The sequence below is a fragment of the Falco rusticolus genome, chromosome 6, assembly GCF_015220075.1.
Source record: "Falco rusticolus isolate bFalRus1 chromosome 6, bFalRus1.pri, whole genome shotgun sequence".
Lineage (NCBI taxonomy): Eukaryota > Metazoa > Chordata > Aves > Falconiformes > Falconidae > Falco > Falco rusticolus.
Window position 1 is genome coordinate 3,774,792 of NC_051192.1, and position 21,052 is coordinate 3,795,843.

A 21,052-nucleotide genomic window follows, 5' to 3' on the forward strand; every position below is an offset into this window, starting at 1 on the left:
TGGGGATGTTTAGCAAGGAGATCCAGATGTGCCTTTAACAGAACCACACACCAAAGTGGTCTCAAAACATTGAAACAAACTTGGAAGTGTTCTGGATTGTCTGCACCCTCTACAGTTTTTCAGTAAATCTTCATATTCAAAGAAGGGACAAAAGACTGAGCAGCAAGTCATCTTTTCTTCAGAGCAGGGCGCAAAGCTGCTCTAAGTTGAACACAGGAAGGGTCTAGGCAAGTACTGAAGCACCCCGGCCAAGGTTCGAATATTTTATTTTGTATTCATATAGTATGAAGGTTCGTATAGTTCCCACAACATATGATGTAGCATGCAGAGGAAAAACTAAACATTCAACAAATCATTTTTCCCCACACAAACTAAAAAAAAAAAAAAAAAAAACCAAAACACCTCATCCCTCCCCTTCCAGTCCCCCTAAGGAAATAACATTAGCACTAATTTCTATAATGCCAGCCAAGATATGCACAAGCAAGTAAGAGAAATCGAAAGCGTTCGCTAAAATGTTTGTAACAAATACTTATGTACAAAAAAATTCACAAAAGACTAGTTCCCCCTTGAAGCAGAGCACATGGCAGTTGACACTGGAACAGATACAACCACTGGCTGGGATTATAAGCCACGTACTGATCCAGAGGAAGAAAAGTTACATGTAGTGGAGATTTTTGTTTTGAACATTAACATTTACCAAAGTTTGGCAACATTATCTTTTAAATTATGCAAATTATGTAAACAAGAGGAACATTTCAAATTGATCTACATGCAAAACTCCATGTCATGCAAGGACACCAAGCACCTGGATTTCTCTCTCACAGACAGAGCCCATGATGTGCAGCACTCAGTTGAAGGAACAGCTATGGCAGACAGGTGCTCGACTGAAGTAGGTTCAGACAACCTGCACTTCCCACTGCTGATTATAAAACAATTTTTTTTTAATAGAAAAACCACTATACAGGAAAGATGTACTGTCCTAAAAAAAATCTAGCAAATGTTTTTCTTCCAGCCAATAGTACCACTGCAGAAAAGGGAAGGGATGATATAAAGTTGTAAAACATGGCTCGCTACTTTTATATCACACAAATATATCAAGTTACCATCCATTACAAATTATGATATGGACAAATCTAGAAAAGAAAAAAATTCTCCAGGCAAAGGACTGGAGAACCCCAAGAGGTATAAATTTAGATAGTGTGAAGTTTTCCTCCTCTATGGCATAGGTTAACAAGATTTTCCCCCATATGAATCCTATATACATATATATATAAAATATTACCAGTTATTTATGCTACCTGTAGTATTCTTTAAATGCAGAGGGGAAACCATCATGTTTGAAACAACAGAATTTAAATGGCAAGAACGTTTTATAATTAAGTACTGTATAAAATAAGTAGATGGGAATTCCTGCACAGTTATGTCGATCCTAATTTCATTAAGCTAAGCACAAGAGGAAATGATGAATGCATCTAACACCTTGAGCAGCTGTATCTAAACCGAATCCGGAACAGCAGATTTGCCTTAATTTCGGGACAGCTGTCACTGCTCCCTGTTCCTAGGTGACAAAATCTAGCGGCCAAAGCGTTCTGCAGTTGCTATATGCGCATGAGGGCTCGTTCTTGGCAGTAGCATTAAACTATATTATCATATTACGTAGAATTGTCCTAAGTTATTTAGCAAAGAGACACAGTCCCTGGTAATATATTAACAGGTATAAATAAACTTAGTCTCCTGTGTTACAAAAAAAAAATGTAATTAAGGTGAATTAATAAGAAGCAATGCTTTGTCAGCCAGTCAATATATAGAAACATCTCAACAGTCACAGGAAAAGGAAGAGCTGACCTAACACCCAGTTAAAATTTTACATTCTTCTACTATATATATATAAAACTGTGTGAAATAAAAGTAAGGATGTATATCCATATATTGAACTGTTAATATTCTGCTTGGCACTTTGTACTCTAGATTTGTTTCTGAATCAAGTATATTAAATTAAAGCCCACCTAGCTACTACATATAGAAAGCTACATATATATCTATATATAAATACACACACACATATATATAGATAGATATTTCCTTGTTATAAAAGATGAAGAAAAATAAATTAAAAAGCCAACCCCTTCCCTTTCTCCACCACACTGATATGCTCTTTCCATCTTTGCTGTCCTTCAGACTTTAAAGTGCTACACTGAGTTATTGAGAGAATAAAAGTTCAATAACACTTAGTTGGCTTCATGAGGCTCATGTTGGAAAATGTGGCTTCACAGAGAAAAATACTTCCATTGAAATACACAGAGAGCATTGCTGGACGTCTTGAGCAGATCTTCAGAGATGGAGAAGAAAGCAAAAGTGTTGGGTGGTGCCCTACAGAGTCACACGTCTACGACCATCTTTTTGTGGATATCTAGGCCTCCTACGACCTGGGAGAAAAACAAGCGTTCAAACAACGAGAGAGTTGCCAGTTAGCGAGATGCACAGAACACACTGTATTCTGAACGCACGTTCAGGTCCACTGTAACTGCCACGCTTCCCTGGCCCCTCCAAACTCATTTACATTTCACAACTACTGTGATATATACACCAATGAATGCACACAAACCAAAATAATTACGTTAGTACAATTTACACACTCAAGGGTCTGAAAAACAGTACAAATGACACCATTTTGGCTTTCCTCCCCCCCCCTCACATTCGGGCCTTGTACTACGTTCCTGCACATTACGTGAAGTGCTGACTTGACTTCTAAAACACCCAGTAAAACTGTGTGCCTTTGAGATGCAAAGGGCCTCAGGAAAGGCGGCAGGATTTCTCACAAAACCGCACACACTCAAAAAAAAAAAAGAATTACCAGTGTTCAATGGCGAGCAATTCATGCACAGCAAAAAGGGAAGGTGCGATGTCAGAGGCACTTTTTGTAATGCAGAAATAATATTCAAAGGCCAAAAGGTATAGCTGAATGCCACAGACTAAAAAGTGTTTGTGTAGATGGATGGCACAAAATTCAAAGGTGAAACACAAGAACAAGAGGATAAGAGACTGCAGGAATGAAAGGTGTCTTGTCAGAGTCAACAAAAATTGAAGAAACTAAGAGAAAGGAAGAGGAAAACCAACATAGTACAAGACAGGAACCCTGGGCAGAAGCCCAAGGACAAAAGAAATGGCAACACTGTATGTGATGTACTGGGCCTGTTGCCTTCCTGCCATCCGAGAAAGGAACGGGTATCTCGCCAATCGAGGTAATTCTTTGCAGATGACCACACTGTGTCACATGATGCCATGAAAATAACTAAACTCTACCAAAACATACGCAGCCAATAGAACCTTTTTGCTTTAATAGTTTGGGGGAGGGCAGATTACTTCCCTCCCTCCCTTTTGGTTTTTTTTTGTTTGTTTGTTGGGTGTTTTGGTTTTTTTAGAACTCACATTGATCATGAACACATCACATTTGAAGTTGTAAATTCAAAGAGTAGGAAACAACAATGCTTGACTGCCTGTCAACTCAAACTCTGCTAGCCAGCTGTATGCTCATTAATACAGCATTTACAATTCACGTGTAAATACTCATCATTGCATTTCCAAATGTTGGCATTTCAATGTGTCATTTACTTTTTTTTAAGACAGTAGGAATTGAAAACTCTGTCAACTAGATGAAAATCAACCATTTCAAGTCTCAAGCACTAAACACTCAACCCAGAAGTTTTTACAATGTGCCCATTTGTCCTTTTTTCAAGGGCAGCACTCGAGGGGTTACTCGCCTGGTAACTGACACAAATCCCGCTACCCCGGCCTCGTAAAATCCCCACGTTCTGCAGATGGGGATAATCTCCACACTCTGCAAAGATAAACCTTTCTAAAGGGTGATCTGGGGCAGGCCAGACACCTGGTTTAGAGACAGGGGATTAACCCAACGTTAACCTCTGCAGGACACACCTTCCACCCACCACCCCAACAGTGACACTTTTGGAAAGAGCTGCTACAACATACACTGGGGTTTTTTCACCCCCCTTGGCAGACTGTACCTGCCTGCCCACCATGCTTTTGTGGTTTGGTGTTTGGGTTTTTTTTTCACTCAGTGTATTCTGTTAAGCAGCTAGAGACATTTAAAACAACTGGAAGTGCTGTTTCTTTTTTAATCAAACATAACTGTTGAAAATGAGGAAAACCGGCCTCCTATGACAAGCCAGTCACTTGCAACTCATCTTCAGAGCTGCCCTTTTCTACTGGCACAGAGGCTGGAATCCAAAATACGTCCGTGTGTCAGGACAGCATTTTTGTCTACACGCAAAAGTAACTGGGAATGGTCTTGCGTTTAGTGTGTCATAAAATGACACAAATTACTTTGTAAAAGTCACTGTGCTCTGAACAAAGCAATCTTCCTCAGGCACACTAGATCCAGGAGGAAAGTCTGCACCCTGATGGAACTGACCCATGACGTGCTCATACACCATCAGACACAGCCCTCTACTGGAAGCCGTACAACAAAACCGCCCTCTGTAATAAAGCTGTCACACCAAGAAACAAGTCTGCTTCTATAATCTTATCCTTTATACTGTTCACCATTTTTCCTCTTTTTTTTTTTTAATTCCGAATTATCAAAGTTGTCTTTAGAGGTTACTTACAGCACAGAATTCTTCAAAGGATATTCTTCCATCACCATCCTTATCTGCGTTAATTATGGTTTTATCTACAATTTGCTGTAACTGAGTGTCTTTGAGATTGTTCCCAACCATCATCTTCAGCACCTGGAAGAGCTCTCCATTTGAGATGTAACCATCTTTGTCCATATCATAAATGCGAAAAGCAACTGCAAAAGTAAAAAATATTAAAAATATATATTAATATATAAATTAAATAATATATTATTACATTATTACATATCATTATATTACATCTAATAACATTAAAATAAATATATATTAAATATATATTTCTTAAAGCCTTCCGTAACGACTATGGTCGGAAAAGAGCAAGATACATTCACGTGTGTTGCATTAACAGTAACTGGTGACAGAATCCTACACAACTGAGAAAAGCACTGTATTTTAAGTGAGATTTCAAACAGCCTCGCAGTTTCATTCTGAAAAACACACGGCACCATTCATTGTATTGTTTCTAATGTTTCTATCGATTTTTAAAGAAAAAAATTCTTGAATAATCTCAATTGAAATTGTTTTAGCACCAACAGTAAATGAATTCTATAAACAATGAACTGGAAAATCACTACCACAAGTAAAGCACCCAGGCAGCAGCTCATCTGCAAGCAGAAAAAATTACAGCCTTCCAGGGAACAGATGAATAAAATCCCACCTGGTTACTTTGCCACAAACAACCTGCCATTTATTTTGAAACATTTTAGCCTTAGTTATCAAAAGCTACACATCCATGACTAAACCGGATCCCTTCCCCACTCAAGAAGCTTAGGTCACGTTGTGTTCCTGAGATGCAGGCCTCAAACAAGAATTTAGTGCTGTTCTGCTGTAGTAGCAAGAACTTCTGTATTATTCTTATGCTCCTATAAAGCAAAGCACATTGCTACACAGTTCTGTGAATTAACTATTCTTAATTTTATTATTTTTTTAAATTTAAATTGGAAGCAACTGGAGATATTTAGAAGGCAACCTCTTCAAACTTTCCTGGCAGAGAAAAGCAGTGGCAAATTCTTCACACAAATGACAACACGTGCAAAATGCTTACAATCTCCCCTTGTGATTTCCCACTTCTGTTGATTTCTCAACGTTAACTAACAAAAGTGTATTTTTGAGGATCAAAAAAATCTTTGTTAAGGAAAATCAAAATACTTACACCTCAACTTCTGTTCCTTATCTCCTTTGACACTGAACTGGGAAACTCCTTCTATGAATTCTGAAGAAAGTAAGAAAAAACATTTACAAAAAAGCTTATATTTTAAGAAACCAAGGAAATCAACATTAAAAAATTTTTAGAATTTTTTTTTTTAAAATTACCCTAAAAACTTTGAAATCTTGCCTGCCTTGAGACACTTAAGTGTCCACACACTTTGATACTTTAATGTTCGTTAGCAGAAAGTACTCCAAACCCAATACTGCACTCCCCTAACAGACCTGTTCACACCAGTATTTAGGTAATTTTGTTGCTAGACTTCCACAAGCTTCTGATACTAATCTACTAAAGCTGCGCCAGTGGGGATTTTAATTGTACAGCTCCTGGAGATGCGTTTCTCAAAGCAAAGTTACATTTAAACTGAAAACTGCTCTACAATAAATACCTAAAAAAATATTTTCCTGTAAGAAATAGGGTAAAAAAAAAATATATATATGTTTACACTGTTAACAATGAAGTCATTATCCCAGGAGCAAAGTCCTGCATTGTCAAAACACTAAAACCCTGGGATGCGATGTGTCTGGATGAGATCCTGTAACTAGATTTCTTAAGAGTTCTGGGTGGTAAAAACAACAATAGTGCAAAACCACGAACTAAACTGCAGTATAGAAATAACACAGAGGTATGGAAATATAGCATTAGGCTGCAAGGCCTACTACAGTGTCAGTATGTTTTGTAAAATTAAGTCAACAATTCCTATACGATTTATCAATAAATTGCTTGACTATTAACTTGAAAAAAAAAACAAAAAACAACCCACCACATTATGCTTAAAGATCTATCTAAAAAACCATCTAGGTCTTTCAACACAAGAATGCCATTTTCCTCAGACCAGTATTTTTCCTTTTCAATGGGCTCACAGAAGAGTTTGGGCTGGAAAGGACCTTAAAGATCCTACAAGTCCACCCCCTGCCCTGGAGGGACACCTGCTGCCAGCCCCATCCAGCTTGGCCCTGGGTGCTGCCGGGGGGGGGGGGGGGGGGGCGGGGGTACCACAAGTGCTGTGGGCAGCCTCCTCCAGCATGTCGCCACCCCCATCGTTAAAGATCTCTTGCACTGATCTACCCTCTTTCAGGTTACAGATCTTTCCTTTGAGCTTCCCTCTGAGACAGATATAAAGAAAGTAACTGAATCAAAACCAAACGCGGCCAGACAACAACAGAATTCATTGCCGCTTACTGCGACAGCATCACTTTACCATGGAAAACTGATTCTGACAACTTCCTCTTCCCACCCAAGAGGAACAGCTCTTGTTAATTACATTAAACAGCTCAATGTCATACACACTATACCGTCATCTTTCATCAGTATTTTTTTCACAAGGGGATTTTAAGCAATTACATACAACTATTACTGCCGATACCTAGAAAAAGTCTCAAAAATGCAACATTCCAGTTACACTGTAGTTCTCCCTATAGAAATTTAAGGTGCTTTTTTTTTTTTTAGGTTAGCAGCTTTTGTGTGTTAATATTTTATTTAAAATGTCAGCCTGTCAATAAAAGTGAGGTTTAAGAACTTTCTCCAATTAAATAAAACTCCAAGAAAAACTGCTTAACCTTTTCTAGTCATGGAGCAACAAGAAATTCTAAGTACTACGAGACATCACTTCTAAGGGTCAGAGACTGTTTTAACATCAACTAGTAATGAAGTTTTTTTTCACCTGCTGGCCCTTTTAATCATCAATATTCAAAGGAAGTCTAACATTTTAGAGGAATGTACTAAATCAGAACTTTAGTTTTTTACTTCAAGCGCCCACCTAAGAACTACCAAAAGAATCCTGTAAAGGAAGCATCAACAGAAAATTTGCACCACTTGCACAATTCAGAAAACTATTTTCAGAATCCTCCAACAAAAGGCAGATCCCATAGAGTTTGCATAAATACAGCTTACGCACAGACACCACTTACGCAGTCCGTCCCACTTTTTTCAGTCTCTTCAGCCTAAGAATATACTTCAGACAGCACCACAATTAAAGTACACTAATTCAGGCTCTTACGACAGACTCAGTGAGTAGCCCCAAATCAGTATGACCTGGAAAGCTATTACTAAACAATCTGCCCTTTTAAGCATTTCATTCAGGAGTGCCCTAATGTGCCAGAGAAACTAGTTTTACTGGTATTCAGTTTCATTAGGAATTAGCACCTTATTTTGATTAACTAGTCTTCTTCACCCCTCCTTGCTCAGCTGAAGCTAAATTTGAATTCCAAGCTGCAGGAATTCTGATAAAATGCCACCAACCTGTCACAAAGCACCACGTCTTACCTTTGAAGTCCACTTCTCCATTTCCATCTGTGTCAAAAATATCTATTACTCGCTGTACTAACGGATTCTGTTGCAATTCAGGTAAAGACATGAACTCTTCCACACTCAAAGAACCAGAGTTGTCCAAATCAAGCTTCTTAAATCTCTTTCCTAGTCGTTTTATCTCATCAGCATCAACTGAAAGGAAAAGAAAAAAACGACATCTATTCTCGGAAAGGCTTCAGTAAACCCTTCGCCAGTTCAGCACAATGCATATTTCGTTGCTTTCCTACCAAAACATCCTCCTGATTTATTACAGCTATTAAATGCTCTCATGGAAGATTATAAAGGTAACAACAAATTCTGAAAACTAATACATTTTATTTTAAACAAGCCTTACCTTTTTTCTTCCCTGCACCAGCCATAACAGTTTGTCTTGTGTCTCACTGAATACCACATGCTGACACAACATTTTTAAGGATTGAGGATGCTTAGCTAGTTCTTAGTCAGACAGCTCTTACAAATGCCAAGTATGAAAAAAGTTATAAGAGCCCCAAGTTTTGTTCAAAGGAGCTAGCATTACACATTTACACTAGACCAATGTAATAAGTGAGAAAGACGATTGTGTTAGTAAACACATTAGCAGAACTAGCGCTTCTTCAGCACACCAAACCTGCGGTCTCCTGGGATACATGCCAGGTTAAGCAGGTTAACACAGTCCCACTGCTGACCAGCTATCATGCAGCTACTCAAAACATCACCCAAAACAGGGGTCCTCAAACTTTTTAACCAGGGGGCCGGCGCGGATGCAGTGGCAGGCAGTCATCTGTGGCTGCTTGGATCCCCCCCCCCCAACCCCCGACGGGGGGTGGGTCTGTAAATACCAGGGGAGGGATTGAGGACCCTGGGGGGCTGTATCCAGCCCGCGGGCCGTAGTTTGAGGACCCCTGACCTGAACAGACTTAAATTTTTTTCCTCCACCTCAAACAGACATGTAGCCATGACCTACAAACTTTTATTTATTTTTGTCCCAGAAATTAAAGCAGATTCAGGTTCTGCAGCTGTACCGCTTCACCTATCCTCTTCAAATTTATAGAGCATCTCAAATGACACATGTACTTAGTACCCTACTTTACACCTTAATTTTGCCAGGAATGGACTAAATCTGTAAAGCCATAAAAATGACTAAAAGAAGTCTTGTACTGTTTGCTGCTGAAAAGCTTGAAAAATTTTCCCCACAACAACCTGAAAATTCCCTGTCAGCAGCTTGATTTACAAGCCCAAAGTTAGTTCACACATCGCTCGCCACGTCTGGGCACAGAAGGGGAAGCGGGGTTCTTTGGAAGTCCTCGAAGCAGCCAGCATGCAGCAAACCACCAACACCTGACAGAACCTGAAGCTTTCGAACTCCCCATACCGATTTCCTTCCTAACGCAGTCTCCTCAACGTTTCTTAGCTCCATTTAGAGCGTCTGCTCCAACAGTAAAAAAAAAAAAATTGTATCTTATTTTCTATAAGGCACATACCATCTGGTCCACTTTACATCACGCTAATACCTTCTTAGGCTTTTGTAGAAGTGCAGCACTAAAAACGACCAGCACTGAGCCTTCCCAATACACAAGGTCAGCCAACGTGCAGGGCGTTGTTCGGAAACGGTGGCCGATTCAGAGACCTGATTCTCCACCAAAGCAGCAACAAACTCTCAGCTCAGTTTCTTGATATCCTTGTCTAAAAAGCCCCAAATCCAAACACACATACATATAAACCATGCTATTGCAAAAAGAAAGGGAGAGAGCATGCCAGAAGCCCAGATTATTTTCTGTCAAGACTTATTTTACCGAACAGTAAGTTCTGACATTCCGCAGTTTGTCAGTCTTGGTGACTGCTTGCAACTGCAAAGGCAGAGGGCAAAAAAGGATGATCTTCCTTTTGCCGTGCCAGCGACTTACAGATCTGATTCTGCCCCTAAGGCTACAAAAATAAGGCTAAACAGCGTTGGTAGAGGCTTAAAGTAGTTTCTCCTCAGTTCCCAGTACGCAATTTGCTATTTCTATTGCAAACGAGAGCCTTATTAATTAAGCCACATTCCTTTTTCCACCCGTTTGCGTGGAAGCCCAGAACACGATGAGGATGTACTGTTAACGGCACAGCACTGCACCACAGCGTCAGGAGCACATTACTGTTGGCGTAGCTCACAGAAACCCCTGTGGATCTCACAAAAGGAGCCATCTCACCACGTGGTACATAATCATGAGACTAAAAAACAGTATTAAAAGAAAACGGCAAAGCAGAGTTCCACCGGCAGTTAGCCCCTATAGCTGCTTAGGAGTTCCACCAGCACAAAACGCTGCTTCTCACCAAAACACTGAAGGCATTTATCAACTCTCACCTCTGTCCACAGAAACTCCTTGGTCCCCGTTTTCCTCAAAACCTTGCCACTGCAAATGGAGTCAGTCAGTTTTTGAAATGGTTGGCACTATCCACCCTCACTCCCTGCCCTGCCGCCAGTTATTGGACCCACTACAGCTTAATGCAAAGCCAGCACCTTGGTGAGCTGTTAACACGCAAACCTCATTTTTACTACAAGCTCTACTCCAGACTTGCAACTTGCATAGGAAGTGTTAATATCCTAAAAAAAATCCTTACAGCAAAAGCATTTGAAAAAACCCCAAAACATTAAGCATGGCTTGTCACACTACATACATGAATACCTTTTCCCATGTAAAACAAATGTATGAATAGATAAAATTTATACCTATATTACAATAACATAAGGACTTGTCTGGCCATTACATCGGTCTCTGTCTACTTTTATTAGTCACGTTGAAAATTATGTCCTGGTCCAACCACAACTCTCCTGCTTCCTTACCTGGACTCAGAAATCACAATGTCTTTCAAGTAACTGGCCATTATTTTGTTAAGACAAGTCCTGCACAGATGATCTATTCTTGCAACCAGGAGTTTGCGGCTGCATCTAGAACTCACGGTGGGGAATCTTGAAACAAGTTCTGTGAGGGTTACTATTAGAACTATTTCCTACTGAAAAAAACAAGAGCAATAAAAGGTACATGAATTACTTTGTAAAAACACCAAAAAACTTCACTTTAAAACAACTAAACAGGAAGTTGAATATTAACCTATAGTGTATATAATGCACTGTTATCCTCTTACCAGATCAGTGAAATCTCACTTCCAATATTAAGACTAGCACTGACTAAGATGGAAAGATTAAAGCCTCCTAAGCAATCCGAAATACTTCATAGTTCTGCAATTTCACAAAAAACACAATGGAGAAGAATGACAGAAGCATTAATAAAGATGAAAATGAAAGAGGCTGACTCTCCTCTCCCTTGCCACACAAACCAATGAGGTAACAGACTGCAAGCTTTGAAACATTTCTAGCTTACTTCAGACAACTCTAAGCATCAGAACAGAGCAATGACATTTTTACAAATCAGAATGTAATCAAACAGATACCTGAGCCAGGCCTGAGACCCGCAGGCACGAGGAGCATCATTTTCTCAGAACCCAGAAGTATCATTATGCAAAAGTCTTATTTCATGACTCCAGCTCATTTCCTGTCTCGGGAGCCAAACTTTGTAGTTTTTCCTCACAAATATATAAGCAAAGACTGAAAGCGAGACCCAGAGTTCCGTGAATGTTCTGCTATGAAGTGGGGCTCGTTACCATGTATGTCAGTCAAACACTGCGACAGCTTTCAATGATTACAGCTTGCACAGAAGTCAGGCAAGAGCAACCCTGCCACCAGACCAGCCTGAAGTGGAGAGGTAAGATCTTCTACGCAAGGTGTGCTAAGAAAATCTTTTGCCAGAGAGGTATTCTATCTAGAGCTAATCTGTCTCTAGCAGGACCTACCAACATGAATTGAAAAAGAACGTTTTATTGGGACATTCAGAAACTGACCCACCGCACGCAATGTTAACAAGCAATGCCACACAAACTGCATGCTCTGCCGTCATCTGCTGGGCCCCAGAACCACGGTTCACTTACCCAGCCTTGCATTTACAATCAGCCAGATAATTAAATGTACAAACCAGCGATGCTGAAGAGAAGATGAAAGCATGAAATTATTTTTTTTCTTTTAAGGATTGTAGTCAAGGAGGTCAAGACTATGGATGATAGAGACAATCAGATGACGGGAAGGGGAAGATGTTGGAAAGGCATGAAAGAACATTTCTCAAGAATGTTTTTTGTATTCTGCTGAATTGTAGCAAAGCAACCGCTGTCTAAATTATGAAATCAGAGTCTTCACACTTAGAAAATGTTAATTAACTTTTCTCCACATGAACACACATCCAGTTTCATAGCTCATACAGTCAATTCCAGTTCAGCTGCAATAAGCAGTCCAGGTACAGACCTTCAGCAGCAGTTTCTACTAGAAATGGGATGACAAATCCCTCATTCCAACCCTTGAGACATTCAAGGAAGGTGTCTGCACTAGAGATCCGAGAAAGGTTCTACTCTCAGGGGACAAAAAAGCAAGTCAAAGGCCAGTACCAAAGAAATTACATCTCTGCCAAAACCTGACAAAGTGTCAATCTCGTCCAACGTTTTGTTTCTGGCAGTGGGCACGCTGTGGATGAGAGTACTGGAGGAGGAAATAATGAAAAATCAAAGTAATTACAGGAATAGGAAAACTTCCTTTAATAGCTCATGAGCATGAAAACTTCTGTTCATAATGAACATATATAAACAAAACTAACATCTGCAGATCAGTGTTTTATAACTGCGTGTATGAGAACTTCATATCAGAACAATTTAACTATTTTTTCCTTAAATATATTGCGAGCACCTCACTTACCTTTAAAATCCTTTCCACAAGCCAAAATTTAAAAAGCATAGACACTTAAAAATTCCTATTTCAGTAATACCTTTGTCTTCATAAAATAGCTTTATAAATAAAATAAGGGTATAAAGTAAGGAAGGAACAATTACAGTATAAGCCTTAAATCTGCATAGTCTTTGTCTCTTCCTTCTTCCTTCAGTTGTTCAGTCACCATTTCTGCTAACTCTGCCTGGGCTGAACTTACCTAAAAACCACATAGGTTTTCTGGGGTTGGTTTGATTTTGATTTTTTAAATGAAAACAGCACACATTTATATGTAACAGCACATTTCAATAACAACCTGCTCATTTTTTGTTCAGATTTCCTCCCTGAATGTGCATATATAGCAGTCCTCATCTATGATGGATGTGCCCCCTTTTTACAAGGCTGCTTTTTCCTCAGGACTCAGCAACAGACTGACTGGCTTAAAATTTCACATAGATCTCACTGAAGAACAGAGTACTGAATTAAATTTTCAAAGCCTGGATAAACTACTGTGTTCCTTCTTCTCTTAATGCTCCTTACAGCCATCCCAGTGCCCACATGAACGTCCCGAAGCTATACTGGAAATGTAAGGCACAAGACAGTTCAGATACAGTGAAGCTTTCTTTAAGCTGGAAGGACTGATGGTGGCAGTAGCAGACAAAAGTTTTCCAAGACAAGCTCAGGAGACCAGGAGAGACATGAAAACACCAGGAAATCCAAGGAGGTCCAAGTCCACAACAGCGTAAAAAGGGTGGTAACATCACTGAGCAAAATAAGGAGAAGCAAGCTTTGTTTACATCATTTGAGGCAGACTTTGCCTGTGACTCATCCCAGCAGTGTGAGCTTCCTCGAGCTCTGGTCACAGTGAGCATTCCTCCAACCTCAAACTCCAGTTAGCCTTTTTTGTGCTTTGCTCACCAGCCAACACGAGGCTCTATGCTCCCTACACTTTTCAGCAGAATCTGAAAGTATCCCATCAGCCTAGCACAGATGCCTGTGCCTACAAACTTACTACCTGGCTGGAAATACCACCTGCTACATGTTTTTTCTTTAAAAGGCTTTTGTTGGTAGCCCTGTAGAAACATCAATTTACTCACTGTTTGAAAGCACACAGAGTAATATATGTTTATTTCATAATCCATTCTGAATTTCATTCACCTTGTAACTAACACATCAAGGTGGTTTAAAGCCATTCCAGTATTAAGGATTTATTGTTAAAGAATTATCATTATTTTCAAAAGATTCCTCTTCCATCCAAGCATCAAAACTCTAGAGCCAGCAATATCTGCTTCGTATCTTAAATTCATGTGCACATCTCTAAAAATGTGATGAATCGGGTTAAAATGCAAGGACTCCATATTTCCAAGAAACTACACGTAAATGCTTTGTGTAATGTTTTAGTACAGGAGGTTTTTTAGCGAGCATCCAACTGGGAGATACGTTGCTACCTATGCTGAATAACCCACTCCTCTCCCCCAACACAACAGCAGAGGATTATCCATTACGTTTTAAAACAATTGTTTGTTTCAAGCTATTATTCACATAACTGGTGCTCAGATGGCATCATAAAACTTATTTAAATGGCAACCCAAAAACCTTACATTAAAATCCAAGTTTCTGGAGTCTAGTATGCTCTATGTTGAAAAGTAATTTCAGAAAACATTTAACTGTTTTTTTTTTCTAGTCAACATAAAGGTACACAGGCTAGCTTCCTATTAACATGATAGTCAAAAGTAATGAACACCATAAAAAGACTATACTTGAAATCCACTACATTCAGTGGTATTTTAACAGGGTAATTACTTATGTATTCAGAAGCACCATACATCCATTGCTGCAGAGTACCCTTGTATGCATCTGCAAAGCATACAAGCCTTAGAAAAGCTGTGTATCTCTCAGCAAAGAGATGCTGAGCACTTCTGCAAAGTAAGCGTTTACCTAAGTGTTTAAACCTCTGTTTACAACGTTGGCATTTCAGATACTTGCTCAAAGTTACAACTAGCAAAAACCAGACCACAGTGTGGTCAGAGCGTCCAGTTTCCACATATTTTTCAAATATGAGATCATTATAAACAAGAACATTGCTAAGGCACTGGAAAAAAAGTTTTGTAAATAAAACGTGTTGTGAAAATTTTAAGTGTTTTCAGGTTTAAAAAAAAAATGTTATTTCCCTCCCCCCATAAGAATGGATTGCAGAGATCTCAAAATAAAACAGACCTTCAGCAAACGCTCTCACCTCTATCTACAGTCTTGTCTGATTCACGAATATAGTGTTTCAGAGTAGCAACCAAGACAGCCATTTCAGTCTTGGAGATCCGATTTCAAAAAGATGACGCCCTTGAGAACACATTCAACCACTTGTCTTGTATATGCTTACACACAGCTGGCCTAATCCTTTTCATGACTTCAGATGCATCAATTACAATTTCCTAAGTTAGAAAACAGATACTGGCCTCCTCATCCTAAAAACAAAATATACTATACAATATTGTTTATACTACAAAATCCTATACCAAGAACTTCTCTCTACTATAAAATACTACACTATAAAACATTGTTTACTAATCTATAAAATAGTTTTCTTCACAGCTTTTTGCTATGAAGTTTTCTTATGAATAATTTGACACAGCTTGGCTGACAAAACCTTCACCATGTAAAAAAAGCACTAGATTTCAGTAATTTCTCAGACACAGCATAGCTGAGAAACAAAACCATACTGCTTTAAGGAATCCAACAACACTAATTGACCCACTGAAAAGAACTGATGTTCTAAAATGAAGGGTAAAAAGAATATTCTTGACTATTTAATTAGGCACAGAAATTTGCTTTCTGTAACTGCCAAGATTAAAACAAAATTATTCTTATAAAACAAGACACCGAAGTAGCAACTGCAGCACCAGGCAGAAGTTATGACCCAATGCCATTGTGCAGACAGCATAAATACATTATTGCCAACTGACAGCCTCCCAAAAATCTATCCATTCCAAAAGCTGATCAAATGATCTTCAAAAACCTTGCCTCATCTTTCTCTGAAAGGCTTTTGTCCTGTTCCTGACCACTACCCAGAAGCAGCGTGAACATTTAACACTGGAAGAAAAAGGTGAACACCTACTCAGAGGACTCATTCACAGGCATGCTACTGCACAGGTCTCCAAAAAACTCTGCTCCTTCAGGATATTCAGGCATGCAAGTTCTTTAAGCACAGCACAATCATTGTGGTGATTAGGCACAATCAAGCAAAGGAGTATCTGTGGTAATTAACGTCTTCCCATAGTTATGTTGCCCAGAGAAGCAGCTCACACTTCAAGAAGGGCCATCAAAGCAGAAAAAGCTTCATTTTTCTGGGAAAATCTGGGAAACCTCAGATTTACACAACCGACATCCTCCACATACAGTTTAAACACAGAATCGAATGTGGAAATCTTCTCTTTCTCTACAATAAAAGGGGGAAAACAAGCCCAGTAGTAAACCTTCAGGATGACAGTTGCTACCAATAAACATAACTTGTCCTAGAATCAGAAGTTAAGGATGGCAACACACCGCTTACAACACTGGCAGAGACATACCTAGCTATAAAACAACTAAAACCTCCAGAAGCATGTTTGTGCCTAAGGAAAAACTGACCAATGGAACAGTAACCTACGACAGATATACATGATTCAGAAAAAGACTTAGTCTTCATCAAATATGAAACTTCTGCCCACGCATCCATGTTTAATAAAATACACACAGCGAGCGTAAGACAGCAATGCAGTGCTGTGGGTAAAATTCTCAAGTATTTACAGACTGATGACTCAAATTATAATTCATGTGGTCATGTGTATGAGGCATAGAGGTCTTGCAAGTTACTAGATAAAGTCTCATTTCTCTGAAAAACATATTTAGAAAGATTCCTCCATGTAATTTATATTACTATTTGACTTAGAGCTGGAGTTCAGTTATGACTAGCATTGTGAAAGCAATCTAGAAGACAGTCCCTATCTTGAAGAATTTATTTACCCTATTTAAAAACAAGATCTGATTCACCGAAGAGGAGGACTTTTATCCATCAGTCCATACACACACACACAGGTCTACACACAAACTGTGCTGGAGAAAAACATTCAAGGAAAAGAGCAATTAAAAATAAGTACGCTTAGCATACCACCATGGGGCCATTTCACAAGACAACCCTTTCTTTGGTTAGCTTTCGGCAAGAAATACTTTTGTTATTTTTACAGGGCAGACTAACCCCACGAGACTGAGCAGCGTATTTTATGCGCACGCAGCCAAAAGCAAGTAACACCAAGTGGCTTCTCACCTAAATGCCTGGCTGCAAGCATACACAGGAAAAAACGCTTTTTTAGCCTCAACCTCTCTTTCCTCTGAGGGCACAAAGGCAGCTTAGGCAATATACGCTTCGCTCCTAACACAGGACACGCTGCACCATGAGCTGCTCCACGGCTCTGAGGAAATGGCACTGCGACCGACAGCAAAGCCCCATCAGTGAACTACCAGTTAGACAGCAAAACCACCATAAGTTTGGTTTGTGCTCTAATGGGGAGAAAAAAAAAAAAGTATCTTTAAGCAATTCCCTCCCCCAAAGACTGACTGATTTTTGATTTTATAATCCAACAGCAAAAGCTACGTTATTTCCAAAGGTAATCTTTCACCTTTTAGTTTTACTCTTTTGGTTAGTATCTAAACTGCGTAACTTCATGCAGTAAATTCATACATGAAATTTCTCCAAATAAGATTAATCTAACAATATAATGCAGCAGTTAACTTACAGTGCGAGCACATTTCCAAAGGGTAGCTTGCCTCATTTCCCTGAAAGACAAAAAAAGAACAAAGTTGCAATTATTCCCAAATTAGCTCAGGGGAACTATCTTAAGTTTCAACACTGTAAACATCTCAGGCAATACCAGTTATATGTTTTTTTTAAAAAAAAAAAACAACCACCACATATTTTAAACCCAACAACCAGGGACAATGTTTTATTTGGATAGGTCTATGTTACCAAAACATACAAAGAAATATAAAACCATTGAGTCTCCTCTGATGAGAATTCCCATGAACTTATCAGCAGTCCACACGATGATAAGAACTTCAATTCCATATTCTAAACTCAAAAAAAAAAAATCACTACTTATATATTGTGCAAATGCTACTTTTCAAGTTAAAAAATAGTATTTAATTTCAAAACTTCACATAATATGCTTTACCATTTTATTTTATACACAGAAACAAGCACGTCCTTATGAATTACCATGCCAAATATTACTCACTTTGCATAGGAAAATCAGCATTATTTTCTCCCAAGCCACCATGCCCACTCCCCAAAAAAGGATTCACACAGGAAGAATGATGCAAGAAAGTGGTTTACATGACCAAAAATTCAGATGTTAACAGCTTTACAATTAAATACTTTTGTAACATACTATGGTAGCTACAAAACAGGAACATGTTGAGTGGAAAGTTGAACTAAGATACCAAGATTTTAAATCCTTGCTGCACTATAACAGTCAGAGCAAGAAAAATTAAAACCTTGAGGGTACAGTCACTTTGAATTTGCACATATTGAAATCTGCAACTACTGCAACACGAACGCCAAAAGACAATAGTATTAGAAGTTAGTATTTTTTCTCCAAATGCCTCGCTTTGAGCCAGAGAAGATCACAACACACACTGGCTTAATGCCTCTTCTGAATCAGTCAGCAAAAGAGTGACCAGGTAACTGAAGCGATTCATAACCGAGAATTATTTTTTTAGGGAGTGTTTTAAACAAGAAAACAAAACACATTTAAGATGAGTCTAAGACACACACTATTCAGCAGTGATTCTCTTACTGTGTGGAGCATAAGGGATTCCATAGCTGAGCACTTGCACAGAAAGACTCCTCAAAAAATTACATAAAATTGAGCAGAAATACAGAGATTACTTGACAGAAGGGGGGGGAAAAATAAGGAAGAACTACATTTAGCCTGGAAGCATGCAACTGCATTTCCTAATAAGAACAGAAAGGGGCAGAACAAACATTTCATGAATCTAAACATGTCTGAGATGTGTTGTTCAGGGCAGGGGGTTGCCTTTTTTTTCCCACCTCCAGAAGACATTCACTTTGCTCATCCCCCCAATCCACAAGGTTTCTTGCTTCTTTAGAAAAGGTTAATACATTTGCTTTAGAAGTAGAGCAGCAAAAGATACAGCCTTAACTCTTCCCCAATGCCTACTCATAGCAAGACAAAGTAGCAGACAAACACGGATGAGGACTATCAGGTCCCTAAAACCTCAAAAGCATGACTGAGACACTCTACAAGAGAAACTTATCCCACTGTGGCAGGGAATCCAGGAGAACAGTGCCACATGAAAATCTTGGATGGAACCCAGTCTTAGAAAAAACAGTGAAGATCAAAACAGGTAGTAAAAGCCTAGTGTACATAAATGAATATAAAAGGGTAGGGGTTTTAAAATGGGGGAAAGCAGAATTTTGAAACAAGAAGAAACAGGAACCAGGGGATCCAGCTAGGCTGCTCAAGACACGAGGTCATGAAGAGGCAAGAAAAACACCAGACTGGAAGGCTGCAAATTAAAGGAGAAAGTCGAATTAAAACCAGTGCACTTATGCACATGCACACACAAATATACAATCATAACTACATTAGAAGACTGTTCTGGGCAATTATATCCCTGTTCAGGTGTTGGGAGAAAGTTCATTTCTAGCACAGGGTACCAAAATCAATCTCCCTAAAGCTGCATTAAAGGCTTCTGAAAACTGAGCAGGAAGAATTACAAAAACAAGAATAACTTTTTTCAGTTCACGAACTGAGTAAGTGTAATGTTTATAAGGAGTCTTACTATGCATTTAGATGCACGTGCTAAACCATAATCAAGTTATCTAAATGAAGTAGCCTATAAAAAATATTTGGAGAACAGAGGACAAAAGTGAATACATTTCAGCTTAATTTTACTGTGAAACTTTGTTACTGCTAAAAAGAAGTGTTAAGAATACTTACCTATCCAGGACTGGAACTTGGGTATCTACAAAAAAATCAGAAAAAAATATTAAGTGAAAATGTACAAATTACATGACTGCTCAATATTTGCAACACGGTATTTAATTAAGGTATTTTAAGAAGTAGTTACCTGCTATGGATGTGCTGAGTGTTCATCTTCACAGAAGAATCCAAAAGTGAGTTTTACAAAGACTTAATCTTTCTCTTTTTTTTGTACAAATAAATGTTCACGCTACTCACGCCAAGATTCCAGTTTGCACAGCTGTGACCTGGACAAATACAAAGGTGCTCCTCTATACCAGAGACTTGAACCTCAGAGATGATGATTAATGGTTTGGTCTTGGGGGCAGGCACTTTTCATCCTATTCTGAACAGCAATATGAAAACGTCACTTCTTTGTCCCCAAATACAATCAGTATGTGTGCACATGCTATAAGGTGCAATATAAGCCTTGAAACACAAGTGCTAAATAGATTGTGCATTTTCTTGCTCTGTAAGAACGAGCACACAGTAAGATGGAAGGTCTAGAGCTATACTCACATTAATGTATTATGAAAAAAAGCAGGGAGGGAAGCCCAGCTATGAGACTTCAAAGTGTCAAATAAGCCCTTTAAGAAAAGGGAAGAAAACCAGGTACATATTTTCATCTGTGCAGTTTTAATGCAGAGAACTACCAAAGCTTAACATTGGGACCAGGTAGCATTCAAAAGAATGCTGGAAAATACTACTTCAAGACTAGATGCACTAAAAGAAAATTTGACAGTTACTGCAAGATATCATCATAATTATAAACCTTATTCAGTAAAATAACACAGCATTGACTTTTTTATGATTTTAAGATTATACTCATTTATGAAGACATAGATTACTGTAAAATCTCTGAACAGCATGTTATTTCATCTCTGATGCAGAAAAGTTGATTTATACAAACAAATGTGTAAAGTAAGGTTCCAATACCACTCTTAAGACTGCCAACTTAAAAACCTCATTATAATATTAGTATTTCCTGCCAGATATATATTTAGCATACCTCACATGAAGTGAGAGTATCCTCTCATATACACCATATTAGCACATTTAGAAACAAGTGACACATGCTTGGTTGAAGAAATGCAGCTTG

The 21,052-nt window shown here is 38.7% G+C and overlaps 1 protein-coding gene across 4 annotated transcripts in view; it reads right to left on the minus strand.

The window, feature by feature from the left end:
* Nucleotides 1-247: 247 nt before the first annotated feature.
* The window catches only part of PPP3R1 (protein phosphatase 3 regulatory subunit B, alpha), a 40,998-nt gene continuing 20,193 nt past the window's right edge, over nt 248-21,052 (minus strand). Inside the window, exons 1-7 of one of the 4 annotated variants that reach the window (XM_037392911.1) lie at nt 20,063-20,173; nt 19,933-19,957; nt 17,707-17,746; nt 8,128-8,304; nt 5,809-5,868; nt 4,626-4,810; nt 248-2,426 (exon numbers count right to left, since the gene is read on the minus strand). In XM_037392911.1, coding sequence (XP_037248808.1) covers nt 2,379-2,426; nt 4,626-4,810; nt 5,809-5,868; nt 8,128-8,304; nt 17,707-17,719 — 483 coding nt within the window. In that variant the 5' untranslated portion in view covers nt 17,720-17,746; nt 19,933-19,957; nt 20,063-20,173 and the 3' untranslated portion in view covers nt 248-2,378. Of the gene's footprint in view, nt 2,427-4,625; nt 4,811-5,808; nt 5,869-8,127; nt 8,305-8,506; nt 8,642-9,412; nt 9,601-17,706; nt 17,747-19,932; nt 19,958-20,062; nt 20,174-21,052 lie in introns of those variants that run through there. The other 3 variants (XM_037392909.1, XM_037392908.1, XM_037392910.1) reach the window with 3 other exon arrangements.